Here is a 13227-nt window from a genome sequence, read left to right as displayed (position 1 = left end):
AGGTTCAGAAAAGGTTAAAAAAAAGAAGGAAATTATGTGAGTCATTAATGCTAAAGAGGGACAAAACGCTTACTGAGACATTCTGAAATTGTTTATTTTTAATTTCAATGGAAAAAAACACAATTTTAACCAGTGGTTTCAGACTTTTGGACTAGAGGTCTGCGTGGGATGGATTTTTCAATACTCCTCCCGCACGCTCCTGCAAGATTCTCTACCGCTCTCGCCAAAAATATGCTATATTTTGTCCCACTCCTGCCTGAAACTTTCACATTTTGTCCCTTTCCCGCCTGCAAAAGCCCGTAGGAAGAGGTTTACGTGGATTTGTTTTAGTCCCGGTCCAGTTAGATTCTGTCTAATTCCAGTCTTTAGGCTATTTTTTCAAATCTCCACACACATGATGCTTCAGATCTCCAGTTACAGACTTCTGAGTGCTGTTATTTTTAGATAATTATATTTTGCGGGAGCCAACGAGTCATTTCTTTCTCCTGCTTCCCGCGCACATATCAGTAATTCAAATAGCAGAAATTCAAAACTTGTCCCACGCCGCACTCTGTACCCACGACATCCAAGGGCCTCAGGGGGTACTAGGATCTTTGTGTAAAAGTTTATTCAAAAATAGTGCTAATATATAACCTAAAAATTATGTATGCTAAAATAAATCTGTAATAATGAATAATTGTAAATAATGTGAAAATAATGTATAATAAAAAATAAAATAAAAATTCCCAATGATCTCCATATGTTTGAGAAGAAAAGTAATTTCATGACATAAAAAAGCATTTTGTTTCATCCTACTCGCCAACCAAATGAAAAACACTCAAGAAGAAAACAAACCGTTTTCTAGTGCTCCTAGAAATATGGTATTCAGACATAATCTGGATAATCTGCAAAAACCATTCTGACAGATAGATTAAGTTTCCAAATAAGGAGAAAGCCATGGCTTCTGCAAAAAATGTGGTGTTGACATATAATTTTGGGTACAAAATAAAGGCTCCAAAAGTGGGTTTTCACAGGGAATGCCACAGAAGAACCATTTTTGGTTTGCCAAAGAACCTTTCAGTGAACAGCTCTTTTAAAATAACCTTTTTCCACTGTAAAGAAGCTGGAAAGGTTTTATGGACGTTTAAAGTTATTCATGGAACCATCAATGCCAATACATTTGAATTATTTTTGATATACTTAGGATACTTACTGTAGGATTCTTAGAAATGACACAACATTAAACTTGCATGGCTACAATGCACAGTACAATACAATGCATATGTATACATAGAAAATGAAGATGTAAGATGTTTTGCTTGAGTGACCACACAGGTTAGCCTTTGAGAGGCAAAAAGGTCCCGCTGTAACCACCCAGTCACTGGCCCATGAAATGGTTTTGGATTTTGGTTTCTCAGATGGAGGCCTGCACTCGAGGGGTGAATTCAGAAGCGGTGGAAGAAAAGGAGCGCAATCACTTCTGTGCAATTTATCTTTGTAAAAGAAAGAGAGAAAAAAAAAACACCAGACAGAACACAAACAAAACAAGAAAATAAAGCGGTTTGGTCTCAAAACCATTGATCATAAAATCCATTAAGATTTGACAGCGCACCAGATTGAAACTAGGGCAGTGAGCTTCCTTCACTTTGAGATGGAGCAATATGGAGAGAAAAAAAAGAAAAACTCAGAGGTATAATTGGATTAAAAGGCAATCAAACGACTTAATTGATTTCTTGATTTTTGTCCCACAACTCTCAGATTTTGAGTGCAAACACTATCTGCTTAGCATATTCCCCATAAAACGGAGGAGATAAACATGGAAAACACATCCAGATGCTTTGTGGGAGACACTTACCTTGAAGTCATTTCAGTGTCCCTCTTTCAGTTGTCCGGCCATGAGTCATGAGACCATTCGCCCTTCGTCTCTGCCAGCATCTGAGCTCTGTTAAGTATTTAACATCCAGAACATTAGCACAAAAGCCACAGGACAATCCATTCGTCATGTCTCCTCAAAGGAATTCATTATGGATGTACCAAAGTCTTTGTACAAAGACTCCCATCTTTTCCAAGTCTTATCTCTACTAAGAAACCTATTTCAGTGCACAATTAATCAAGAGTGTTTTGTTCTATTCCAGTACAGATGCTTTGGTCTGTTGTGTAATGGACGACCGCAAGTTTACTAAGGTGTTTACACGACACCATTTTCAAACTAAAAAATGTAAAGTTCTTATGCATCTTTTGGCGTTCATTTACACGACAACGGCGGTTTGGACACCTTTTGAAAACGATACCATTATCATCTCCATGTAAACTACAAAATGTGAATTTGTGGTGACATCATGTGTGTTCAATTTATAGGCGTGTAGTGTTTCAAGTGACATTGCCATCTACTGGCCTGACATGCATAATACAGCATTTTCTTTGTCTTTTTCGCAGATCTGTGCGAACAGGGATCATTTTGACAACATTGGTGTCTGTACGCAACAAATGCGAAGGAAAAACTTTTCCGTTTTTAGTACATCATTGCCGTGTAAATGTAGCCTAAAACTGAAACACAACTATACAAATATATTAAACTAATTATACCTACAGTACGATGAAATATGTCAAACAAAATGTTGGTATACAGTTCATACCAAAGCATAAAGTAGTTTATGATTGTCGAGCAATTCAATTCATGTGTCAAATGGCTATTATGGCTAAATATGGCTAAATTGTGCAGACACAATTTTTGGCCAGGCAGGGATACAAAGAAATTATGAATACACGCAAAATCAAGAGAGAAATAACAAAATATTAATAGCTGATTATGTTGGAGTCAATGTGTGCTTTTTTCCTGTGAGCTTTCTGTATTTCTATGCAGTTTCTATGCCTTTTGTAACTTTTTAGAGTGCCTGTAGTTTGCCTTTTTTGCCAGATAAATATACCTTGTTTAGTGTTTTGTTTTTCCTCATATTTAATATATATATATATATATATATATATAAAATATTTTCCCTCATATTTTGCTGGTTTAAACAAACTTGTAGGCTCATTAAAAAACAATATCCCCTCCGGACATCAATTTTGGCCACTACTGTAAACATCAATAAAAAATATATCTAAATATAAATGCCCTTATATCACAGTCTGAGAATTAGATTTTTTTATGTAAATTTTTATAACAAATGTTTTTTTTTCCAATATAAATATATTGCAATATATAATAACAAACAAAAATGATCTCGTACAGTGATATAAGATCATACTGTCAACTCCTACTAAGTCAGCTAAAAAAAAAAAGACCAGTATTGCTAGTCGCCAACATATACAAGTTGTTTTTTTGGATGCTGTACTCCATCTTCTTATATACCACCCACGTGTGTTTATCATCCAGTTCTCCATAACCCTACCATCCCACCCGGCTTTGAGCGCCATGTGGAGGCCCTAGTCATCGATCAGTGCTCAAATCGGCAAATGTCGAAAAAATACGAAAATAAATTTTCTAGCAGGTCAGGACAGTGCCATTCATCTCCTGCCGTATGTGTCCTGCATCTAAATGAATGCTTTAGCAAAGAGCTTGCATTTCAAACCAGGTGATAATCTCTGAGCCAGCATGTGGGAGGGAAGGGAAGCGAGTCGGTGGGAGGAAGACAAGGTCGTACAAGCACCATGGCAGGCTTACAAGGTCAATACTTTTAAGTTTGGCAGGTGTGCTCTAATTAAATGACATAGATCTGCGCGGCACGCAGATAGCGAGATGCAAAAGTGCTAAGACCCCACCATGACATACGCCAATTAATCTGTGGCATGGGCTAAAAAGAAACATCAGTAGTGGAAACACAGAAGACTGGAGCAGATTTGTTTTTTTGGACAGCGCTGCAGTCAGAGCTGGCAGGATCCCTGAGAGATGTCATTTTCAGACATATTTGGAATGAAAAACATAAGCTATCATTCATGGCATTAAGTACACAAAGGTAGACAGTAATTTAACATGGAGTGACGCTCTTTTTATCTACGACTATAAATTGTCAAGGGAGACCTACCAATCAAAATGAATCATTACTGAGGACATTTGATGGCTTGATAATTTATCTTAATTTTTACTCTTCAGTCTCTCACCTGCTGTCAGTGTGATAAAGAATGAGGTTCTCAAGAGGTTTCTAAAAACCACAAGCACACACACACACATTCACCTACAACAAGGGCAGTTAGAAACAACAAAAACACCAAATTAACTCAATAAGAACAATAAGGACAAACTTTCTGTAATGAGATATTATTGTTCTGGTTACATCCGCTGACATGTTATTACCTACTTAATAGAAGGGTCCTTAAAATGAACCGAAAACTACATGTAATGTGAAACCATCAAACTAAGAGGCATCATCTCTAAGCTGAAACCTTTTCAGAATTCACAGAACCTAAACCAGTCTCTGAGCAAACAACAACAACAAAAAACTCAGTTTCATTTTATTTTAATCAGCACAGTGTGAAATCTTTGATGGAAATGCTTTCATGCACTAGCACGAAATTTTTATAAATTCTAGCTCCGCTGTTATGAAAAAAAAAATGTCTGGTGTTATTTAGATCTGATTTCTTTTGGTTAGTTTAATAAAGTTCAGAAATGTGACTTCTTAATTTATGCTTTAATCACTTTTGTTAAGCCATCACTGTGTTCAAGATTTTCTTGCTGGAAATGTTATTCTCAGTCCCCTTTGTCTTTCAGTTAAAATATTATTTGGTTTTATAAACTATTTATCTTTGGTTCTGGGTTTGCATTAATGGCGTCACATTAAGCAGTTATGTATAATCTGTGATTCTTTTATCTGAATTTCATATGCCAATTATTATTTTCAAGGCCCTCCTTATACCCTTTATATCCAATGTCCATTTCCAAAGAAGCTCAGTATTCAATTCAAAAGCTAATTACCTTATTACATAACCAAGACTGCAAAAATTATTTTCTTGGCCCGTGTTAGTTAATTAAGCTATGAAAGACTAATGTCTTTTCTTTTGGTTAAACCTATAGAGCTGTTCAGTCATGGCATCAATCTATAGGCAAACTCAGAGGAATAACTTGCTATTGATTCCCTTGAGATTTTCTTATCGATATTTAGAATGGCATTTTTCCTTTATGAGCAAAATAAGGCCCATGGTTCAATAGTTCACCCAAACATGAAAATGTTGTCATCATTTACTCACCCTCAAGTTGTTCCAAACCCATATGAATTAATTTTTTTCTGTGGAACACAAAATAATATATTTTGAAGAATGTAGATAACCAGACAGTTGATGGGCCCCATTGACTTCCATAGCCAATAGCGTTTAGTTTATCACAGCTCGGCGAGAGCCGTTGAGCTCGGTAAAGCCGCAGTTTCCTCCTAATCTCTAAGGTTTATCCTACTAATCTCCTCCATATCGCTTTAAAAATATAATTCTGTACAATCGAAATGGGTCCGATACGTTTTCTGGTCTGGGCCGACTTGCACATATGATCCGCTCTGTGCTATCGTGTCTCTGGACCGGAGCTGCGGCGGTTCATGTGACGCTAACGTCAAACCAGACTTCATTCGCCACAAAGGAATCTGAATCGTTCACATTATGCATTTAGATTCTAGATTCTTTGATTGGACAGAAAATCTGATGAGAAGCTGAAAAGCAGAGTGGTGTCATCGATGGAAGTTAGAGACTAAGTTTTTAATGCTTATATCTTCTTAATGTGAATTATGTCGTTGTTTTGAAGCACACTAGCTGATAGATAACAGTAAGGCTATCATATTCACAATAAAAGCCAAAAAAACTTCATTTTTGATTTCATGGGGACTTTAACCACCGACCCAATTTTTCTCATAAATTGAAAACTGCTCTTTTAAAACCCTATAGGAATTTCTCCCAGCTCAAAGTGCAAATACTCTTCTTTCGTTTTTGACTTCAAACTTATCTATTTTTTAAGCCAACTCAATTCAGTGCAAGCTAGTTGGTAGCTGGTTTAGCTGGGTATTATAACTGGTTGTTCCAAAAAACATCTTCAGCAATATTTCAAGCAAGAATCTAGCCTCCAAATAAACATTCAAAAATACTTTACTTTTGAGTATTATACCTACAGTGAACAATTTTGCATGTGAAACGCATAATGAGGGGCGACATTACGAAACCTACTATGGGAACATGTAGCCAGGCTCATGAATATTAATTACGCGATGCAGACGTTGCCATCCAACTGTAAAAACACATTATTTAAGTGTCGCTGACGTTGCGTCGTTACTTTCCAGCGGCTCGTCGTGGCTTATCAATATTAATAACCAAACCTTTCCCATAGTAGGGTAGGGTTCACAAAATCAGGAAATGCAGCGAGATCACCTGACGCGTCGTCATTGCAGTTGCGCTTCCCTCCTCGCAGCAGACCAACAACAACATGGCTCCCAAAGACCAACACACACACATGATGCTCTGGCTTTTCCTCCTGGCGCTTGTCCAGACCGCCGAGGCGTTTGACGGAGGAGATGCTCTGGCTTTACTCTTGGGCGCGACCGTGACGCTCGTGGGAATCTGCGCGTGCTTGGGCTGGTACGCGCGCACACGGAACGGCCAGTTTTGATGACCAACCTGCTGATCAAGGCCTCATCCGGAAATGTGACTGAGTGCAGAAGGACTGTCATGCATTTCTACTCAAGAGAATTGGAAATGCACGCAGAGGAAAGGACCTATATGGATAATATAAGCTGTTGATTTTATTCTTGACGTATTATCCATTTCAATGACACTATCCTTCCTGCCCCTGTGCACCACGTGAGAAACGTCTACATTATCAGCGTTGAAAAGTCCATTAGATTATCACTGCATGAGAACAAGATCATGCAGACATTCTCTGACACATTTCTTTGGACTTGGACATTCTGGCGGGCTTGTGATGGTCTCCTGCCATGTTACAATCACTGCAAGACAATCTGCTTTCAATTTCACTCCTAAAATTGTTGAATGCTTTCTCTGTCTGCATAAAGCATTTAATGTCTTTGCCAATGTGCTTTAGAGAGGGAGGGTGATGCTGTTTGCTTTGTCTGTTTAAAGTTTGTACATGTTATTAACTATATGTGCCTATTGTCCAAGTATGAGACCTTGCATCTGTTGCAAATTAATGCTTTCATTTTCATTAATTTTTAATTCTTTGCAAAATGCACACTAAAATAAACTGCATATACAGTGGGTGCAAAAGTCATTCCTTCTAAGTCATTGAAATACATATAATAAACCAAGTTACATTTTCAAAAAATGATGGCGGTCATATTTCTCAAGCAAAACATTTCACAAAAGGGTATTAAATTTATATAGGATTTGGACACTATTTATTTATTCATTTATGCATTTCTACAACTCTTTTACAACTTACATTGCACACAAGGTGTACATTTTTCAGTTCATGCAGTCTGATTTGAACCCAGCACTTTAGTTTACTGTTTGAGCTAAAGGAAATTTAGCCACTAGATGCCGGTCCAGCTTGTAAAAGGTTGTTGCAACCATTCTACATGATCAAGTTATTATTAAGTGTTCAAAAACAACCTTTGGGGTCACTGCATGTCCAGTGCCAAGTATGCAATAGAACTAGACACCCATGTTGGTTCTTATTCAGGGCAATGAGGTGTATCACACACAATAGGCAGTGTCAATTATTAATGCTGAGTAAGTGTATCCTGCGCTGAACCATATGTAATATAGGCTAGCCACTCCTTCTAACATATTCAAATACACAATGAAAGTAATACCCCTGATTAGATAAGCTTAAGTTCAAGGTTTCATTTGTCAAATACAGTATGATACACGGTGATACAAAATAGGTGAAATGTGTGACACATTATACAGTATAAACAAGAATGAAGTTTTGTTAAATATAAGGTGGCTTTATTATAAATAAAGCCCACCATTATTTTTCTCTCTCCCATAGACATAGATAGATATATAGACAGATAGATAGATTGTGACATATAGGCTATTGACAGATACAGTATACACAGTAAACATTTATTATAACACATGCGACGATGTATATTATACAAAAGGGCAAAAGGGATCCGTGATGCTGCTGCACCCATCAGTGCAGATGATGCTGCTGCTGCTGGGATCACAAATAGCGCCAGTGCGCATGCGCCGTCCGCACCGTTTACTGTATAATCACAGTGGGGGAAAAAGAGCAGGCAACAAAACTAAACCTTTTTTTACGGCAAAGTGACTGCTGCCATGTAAATAACCGCCAGGGAAACAAAGGGGGAATATCAACAGGTATGTTTTGAATTGATATTTTATAGCGTTGTCTCTGTTGCACTCGATATTTGCATGCATGTATTTGAAGGAATTGCTGTGCCTATAATGGACGCTCAGCCATCCAGAAATCATTCCGTTTTAAAAAGCAAAGGGAAAAATTGACCGCTTGTGTGCTAAATTCACACGCAGTCACCCAAATGATCCTGTATCTGTTGCTTATTTTGATACAACGCACTAAAACGTCTTCAATGGTGGATGATTTTGTAAAAATGCAACTGTATACAAAGGTTTATTATTTATTATATAGGGAAAGGCTCTTCGTGCATTATAGCTATGAAACAAACGACGGCTATTGTATAGAGTCGGTTAATAGATGCAATCCATTGTTTGTTTTTGTTTTTTTACTCGAATTCGTCGTCATATTAATACTAATTGTTTATAAACAAATAAATCTAGGTTAGAGAGAGAAAAAAATAGAGATGTAATTCTAAAGCATGTGCTTTTCCCCAAATGACTTGCATTATATTGTGTTGTTGCACTGAACGTATGTATGGAAGCCACAAATAATCTCTATTTTTATATCTAAAATATAACATGATGCATTTCTTCATATTCCTTTACACAGTCAGTCAAATAAGGATTCATGATTGAATTTCCAAAGTATCATGATAAACAAGAGAGAATGAACACGGTTAGATTCTGCAGGATCTTTGGGTGTGATCAACAGCTTTTCTTGCTGCATTTAGACAAATGTTCCTTTCGGGTGTAGCTGATAACAATCATTAGATTCCACGTCTTTTTCCATTATACCACAGATGAATACGCCTCTAGACGGATGTCTGGTCGTGGTGATGAGCATCTTGTCGACTGCACTCTCTTTCTTTGCTATTATTTATTTAATTTGCCTTGGAAAAGGGGAGATGTTGGGGGTGGGGGTCTGTTATTTTAACCAGGATTTATGTTGGTGTCCAACGGCGAATCCTTATGCTGAATTAAGCAACTGTGTGAGCTCGACATAGACGGCATACCGTTGCAGCCGCAATTTTGTATGCAATTAGAAAAAAGAGCCTCAATGACAAAAGAAATGAGCGATGCAATGCAAAGCCCCCCAGTTTGTTTTGTGTGAGCGAATCCTAATGGGTGGATCGTGTTTTTCAGGCATCCTTTTAGGTGTGATGAGACAAAGGAACAAAGGATGCCTTAGAAGAGAGGCAGCGAAGAACAAGGCTGGAACCTGCTTCAAAGCACACCAGATGGATCTATCGCTCCACTCTCCATCTAGATCATGATACTTGGCTAAAGCTTTAAGCGTTCTCTATGATCCCTTCTCCATCTATGGCGAACTACAGCCATGCAGGGGACCACAACATCTTGCAGAATGTCTCTCCGCTCGCCACTTTCCTTAAACTGACCTCCTTGGGTTTCATCATCGGCGTCGGCGTGGTCGGAAACCTCCTGATCTCCATCTTGCTGGTCAAAGACAAGAGCCTTCATCGAGCGCCCTACTATTTCCTGCTGGACCTCTGCGCTTCGGACATCCTGCGCTCGGCCATCTGCTTCCCCTTCGTGTTCACCTCCGTCAAGAATGGCTCAGCCTGGACGTACGGCACCCTGACTTGCAAAGTGATCGCCTTCTTGGGCGTGCTCTCCTGTTTCCACACTGCCTTCATGCTGTTCTGCGTTAGCGTGACGCGGTACCTGGCCATTGCCCACCACCGTTTTTACACTAAGCGGCTGACCTTCTGGACATGCCTGGCCGTCATATGCATGGTGTGGACCCTGTCGGTAGCCATGGCGTTCCCTCCGGTGCTGGACGTTGGCACGTACTCCTTCATCCGCGAGGAGGACCAGTGCACCTTCCAGCACCGCTCCTTCCGTGCCAATGACTCGTTGGGCTTCATGCTGCTCCTTGCACTCATCCTCCTGGCCACCCAGCTTGTCTACCTCAAGCTCATCTTTTTCGTCCATGACCGCCGAAAGATGAAGCCGGTCCAGTTCGTGCCCGCCGTCAGCCAGAACTGGACCTTCCACGGCCCGGGAGCGAGCGGCCAGGCCGCGGCCAACTGGCTGGCCGGCTTCGGCCGGGGTCCCACGCCTCCGACCCTGCTGGGAATCCGGCAGAACAGCAATGCGGCGGGCCGCAGGCGTCTGCTGGTGCTGGACGAGTTTAAGACTGAAAAGCGGATAAGCAGGATGTTCTACATCATTACCTTCTTCTTCCTGAGCCTGTGGGGACCCTACCTGGTGGCCTGCTACTGGAGGGTGTTCGCCCGAGGCCCAGTGATCCCGGGAGGCTACCTGACAGCGGCCGTGTGGATGAGCTTCGCCCAAGCGGGAGTCAACCCCTTCATCTGCATCTTCTCCAACCGGGAGCTCCGGCGATGCTTCAGCACCACGCTCCTCTACTGCAGAAAATCCAGGTTACCGAGGGAACCCTACTGTGTTATATGAAGGTTCAGTGGCATTTTTTGTTTTTCTGATGTGGTTTTTGTTTGGATGCCCTGGTTGATCAGGGATGTGTTCAATTGTACAGCTCTCTCCTTCTCCTCCTCCTCCTGCTCCCTTTTCGAGGCCTGTAGTTGAACCGTCCGAATGGAATAAGATGATGAACGGACAGAGGACACGTCTCACGTTTATGTTCTAGTAAACAACCAACGCGAAAGGCCATTTGAAACCCAATACGCAAAAAAAAAAAAAAAGAAAATGAAAAAAAAAAAATGTGAAAAAAAAAATTTTAAGAAAAGAAAAAATGGATACATCAAAAAGGGACTTTGGATATCTGGAAGACTCTGGAACAGGTGTAAAAGAAATCAAACTGTTACCTTAAGGAATCACTGGAATTTGTGTCTAAAAAGTTGCACTAACGAGAAGACCAGAAGATGCTTTTTTCGCTCAGTTGCATTGCAAGGATGTCTTGTTTTTCCCAAACTGAAATACGAATGCTTTAATCTGCAACAGACTTCTCTTTCACTGTAAGTAAACAAAACATGTGGGGTGACTAACTGTTGGAATACACCTTCACGAGAGGATAAATTGGTTTAAATGTAAGTGATATCTTTTTTCCTTTTAGGGTTGGGTTGGGGCGGGGCGGGCTGGTGGGCGGGTCTTAAGGGGGCGGGTCCTGTCGTGTGGTTTTCGATTTGCAACTTAAATTATTTCCTGTAGTTTTATGATCCATATGGTATGTCTCTGTTGTCTGGCAATGTTATTTTCTTATCTCATTTTTCTAAGTCTAAAAACAAATGTTTGAATTTTAAAACATTGCTCTTGAGAACCTTGTACTTAAACTGACAGTGGAGAACCAGTTAAGCTAAGTTGAGTACGGCATATCCATGTACCCGAACACGCAAATTTTGTTACAGATACCACTCCAGCTGTTCTTGCCTTAATGGTTCTGGTGTTTTGTTCATGTTTTCATTTGCAAGGTGAGGGTTGTTTTCTAAATCCGCTCCTCTGAAATGTCTTTTCACATGAGGGTGAAGTGCATTTTCATTTGAAAAACAGTATCCACCACCAACACCATCACATGCACAGCCCATTTCTTACCCTGTAACGTTTGCTACACCCCACCGAGTGCGCAGAGCACAGGGAGCATGTGTGTGTGGATGCCTGTGCGTGAGTGTGCGCGTGTGTGCGAGAGTGCTAGACGAACAGCTGTCATGTCAAGACCAGAGCCTTAGTCTGAAATCTTGCACAATTTGTAAAAAATGTAATAGGAAAAACAAAAAACATTGTATTTAAGGCACAGAGTCTTGTTTCTACTTTCCCAACATTTGCTCTCTACTAATTGTTTTGATTAACTTACTTTTTCTCTTGTGGCCATTTTAATATTTATTCTGTATTCTTTTTGTATATTATAGGTAGATAGTGTGTAAGTTTGTGAGTCTTTCATTTTGAAGTCCCGAATGTGAGTACTGTTTAAGTTAGGACTGCAATTGCTGAAAGTTAACTGTGTAATCTGTTGCTTACATTTTTGAAAATAAAATTTTACATTTTGCAAAACCTGTTCTTGCTATTTACTCCAAAAAAGTACGCTTGGTTAAGCAGGCCCAAAGCAAAATGAAAGCTCAATTAGCGGGGGAAACATGTATAAATATTGACCGAGGCAGGCTAACAAGCTTATCTTTGCTATTAATGATCGCTTCGCATTGAACTGTCATGATTAGTCTCTCGCTAATATGTTTCTGTGCCCTGTTTGTGTTCCTGTTTAATTACTGTAAAAATGTCCTCTTGTCTCCTCTCTGATATTACTAGGCTCTCTTTAGCCATTATGTGCTTTTTGCTTTGTCACTTTACCTCTTCATCTTCTCTGTTTCATTTCTGGCTAATTTCAGACTGTGTGGAGTTTGTTTGGATGCCGCTTTTCCCTTGTGAGCGCTGTTGAGAGTGATGAATTATCTCTGCATTCTGCAATACGATACAACAACAGAGTTTTTCCTCTGTTAAATGTTACATTTTCAATGCGCATTTCAAACTGACCTGAAAAATGCTTCAAGTAGCCATGCATTTGCAGCAAAAGCGCCCACTATTATGATGTGAGGAGTGTCATTAATATGGCAGAGAAGTTATTCATTTAACTGCAGCCTTCGTCAAAATCCATTTAGGTTTTGTAGGCGACCAGGGATGCTTTCATTTGAGTCCATTAGGGCTTAAGTAATAGGACGCCGGTTAGAATAGATCCTGCCAAATATTTCAACAGCCTCAATTTAAAGCTTTGGATTTTATGTAAACACCCATAGAAATTTTGACATATGTGGGACGCTGCATATCTAAATTAATAATGGAGCAAGGCCTGGTGCATTTTTAGCAGTAGTTTCCTCTGTAAAGGTCAGCGCTGTCTTATGACCTTATGTCAGAATTATATAATCAAGTGTGTCAAGTAAGATTAAAAGTCATTTGGGGCTTTTCCTGTCTCTATGATTCATGTCTCTGAGATTAAAGTCATGCCTCTACTTAATGTATTTTGATTATGCCCATTAAATTACACAATTTTGACATTAATATAGGCCT

General features: G+C 39.6%; 2 protein-coding genes across 2 annotated transcripts in view; one reads left to right on the top strand and one right to left on the bottom strand.

The window, feature by feature from the left end:
* The window catches only part of foxp2 (forkhead box P2), a 146073-nt gene extending 139571 nt beyond the window's left edge, over positions 1–6502 (bottom strand). The window contains exons 1-2 of the mRNA XM_079869937.1: positions 6322–6502; positions 1835–1921 (exon numbers count right to left, since the gene is read on the bottom strand). The gene's annotated coding sequence lies outside the window, so the exon portion shown is untranslated. The remainder of the gene's footprint in view (positions 1–1834; positions 1922–6321) is intronic.
* A 1594-nt stretch (positions 6503–8096) lies between these two features.
* Positions 8097–12209, top strand: gpr85 (G protein-coupled receptor 85). The gene is made up of 2 exons (XM_079868762.1): positions 8097–8235; positions 9376–12209. Exon 2 carries the CDS (start codon positions 9535–9537, stop codon positions 10666–10668), a length of 1134 nt encoding a protein of 377 aa, XP_079724888.1. The 5' UTR covers positions 8097–8235; positions 9376–9534; the 3' UTR covers positions 10669–12209.
* Positions 12210–13227: the final 1018 nt, after the last annotated feature.

Source organism: Squalius cephalus, assembly GCF_949319135.1.
Source record: "Squalius cephalus genome assembly, chromosome: 4".
NCBI lineage: Eukaryota > Metazoa > Chordata > Actinopteri > Cypriniformes > Leuciscidae > Squalius > Squalius cephalus.
This window is presented reverse-complemented; position numbering and strand designations above follow the sequence as displayed.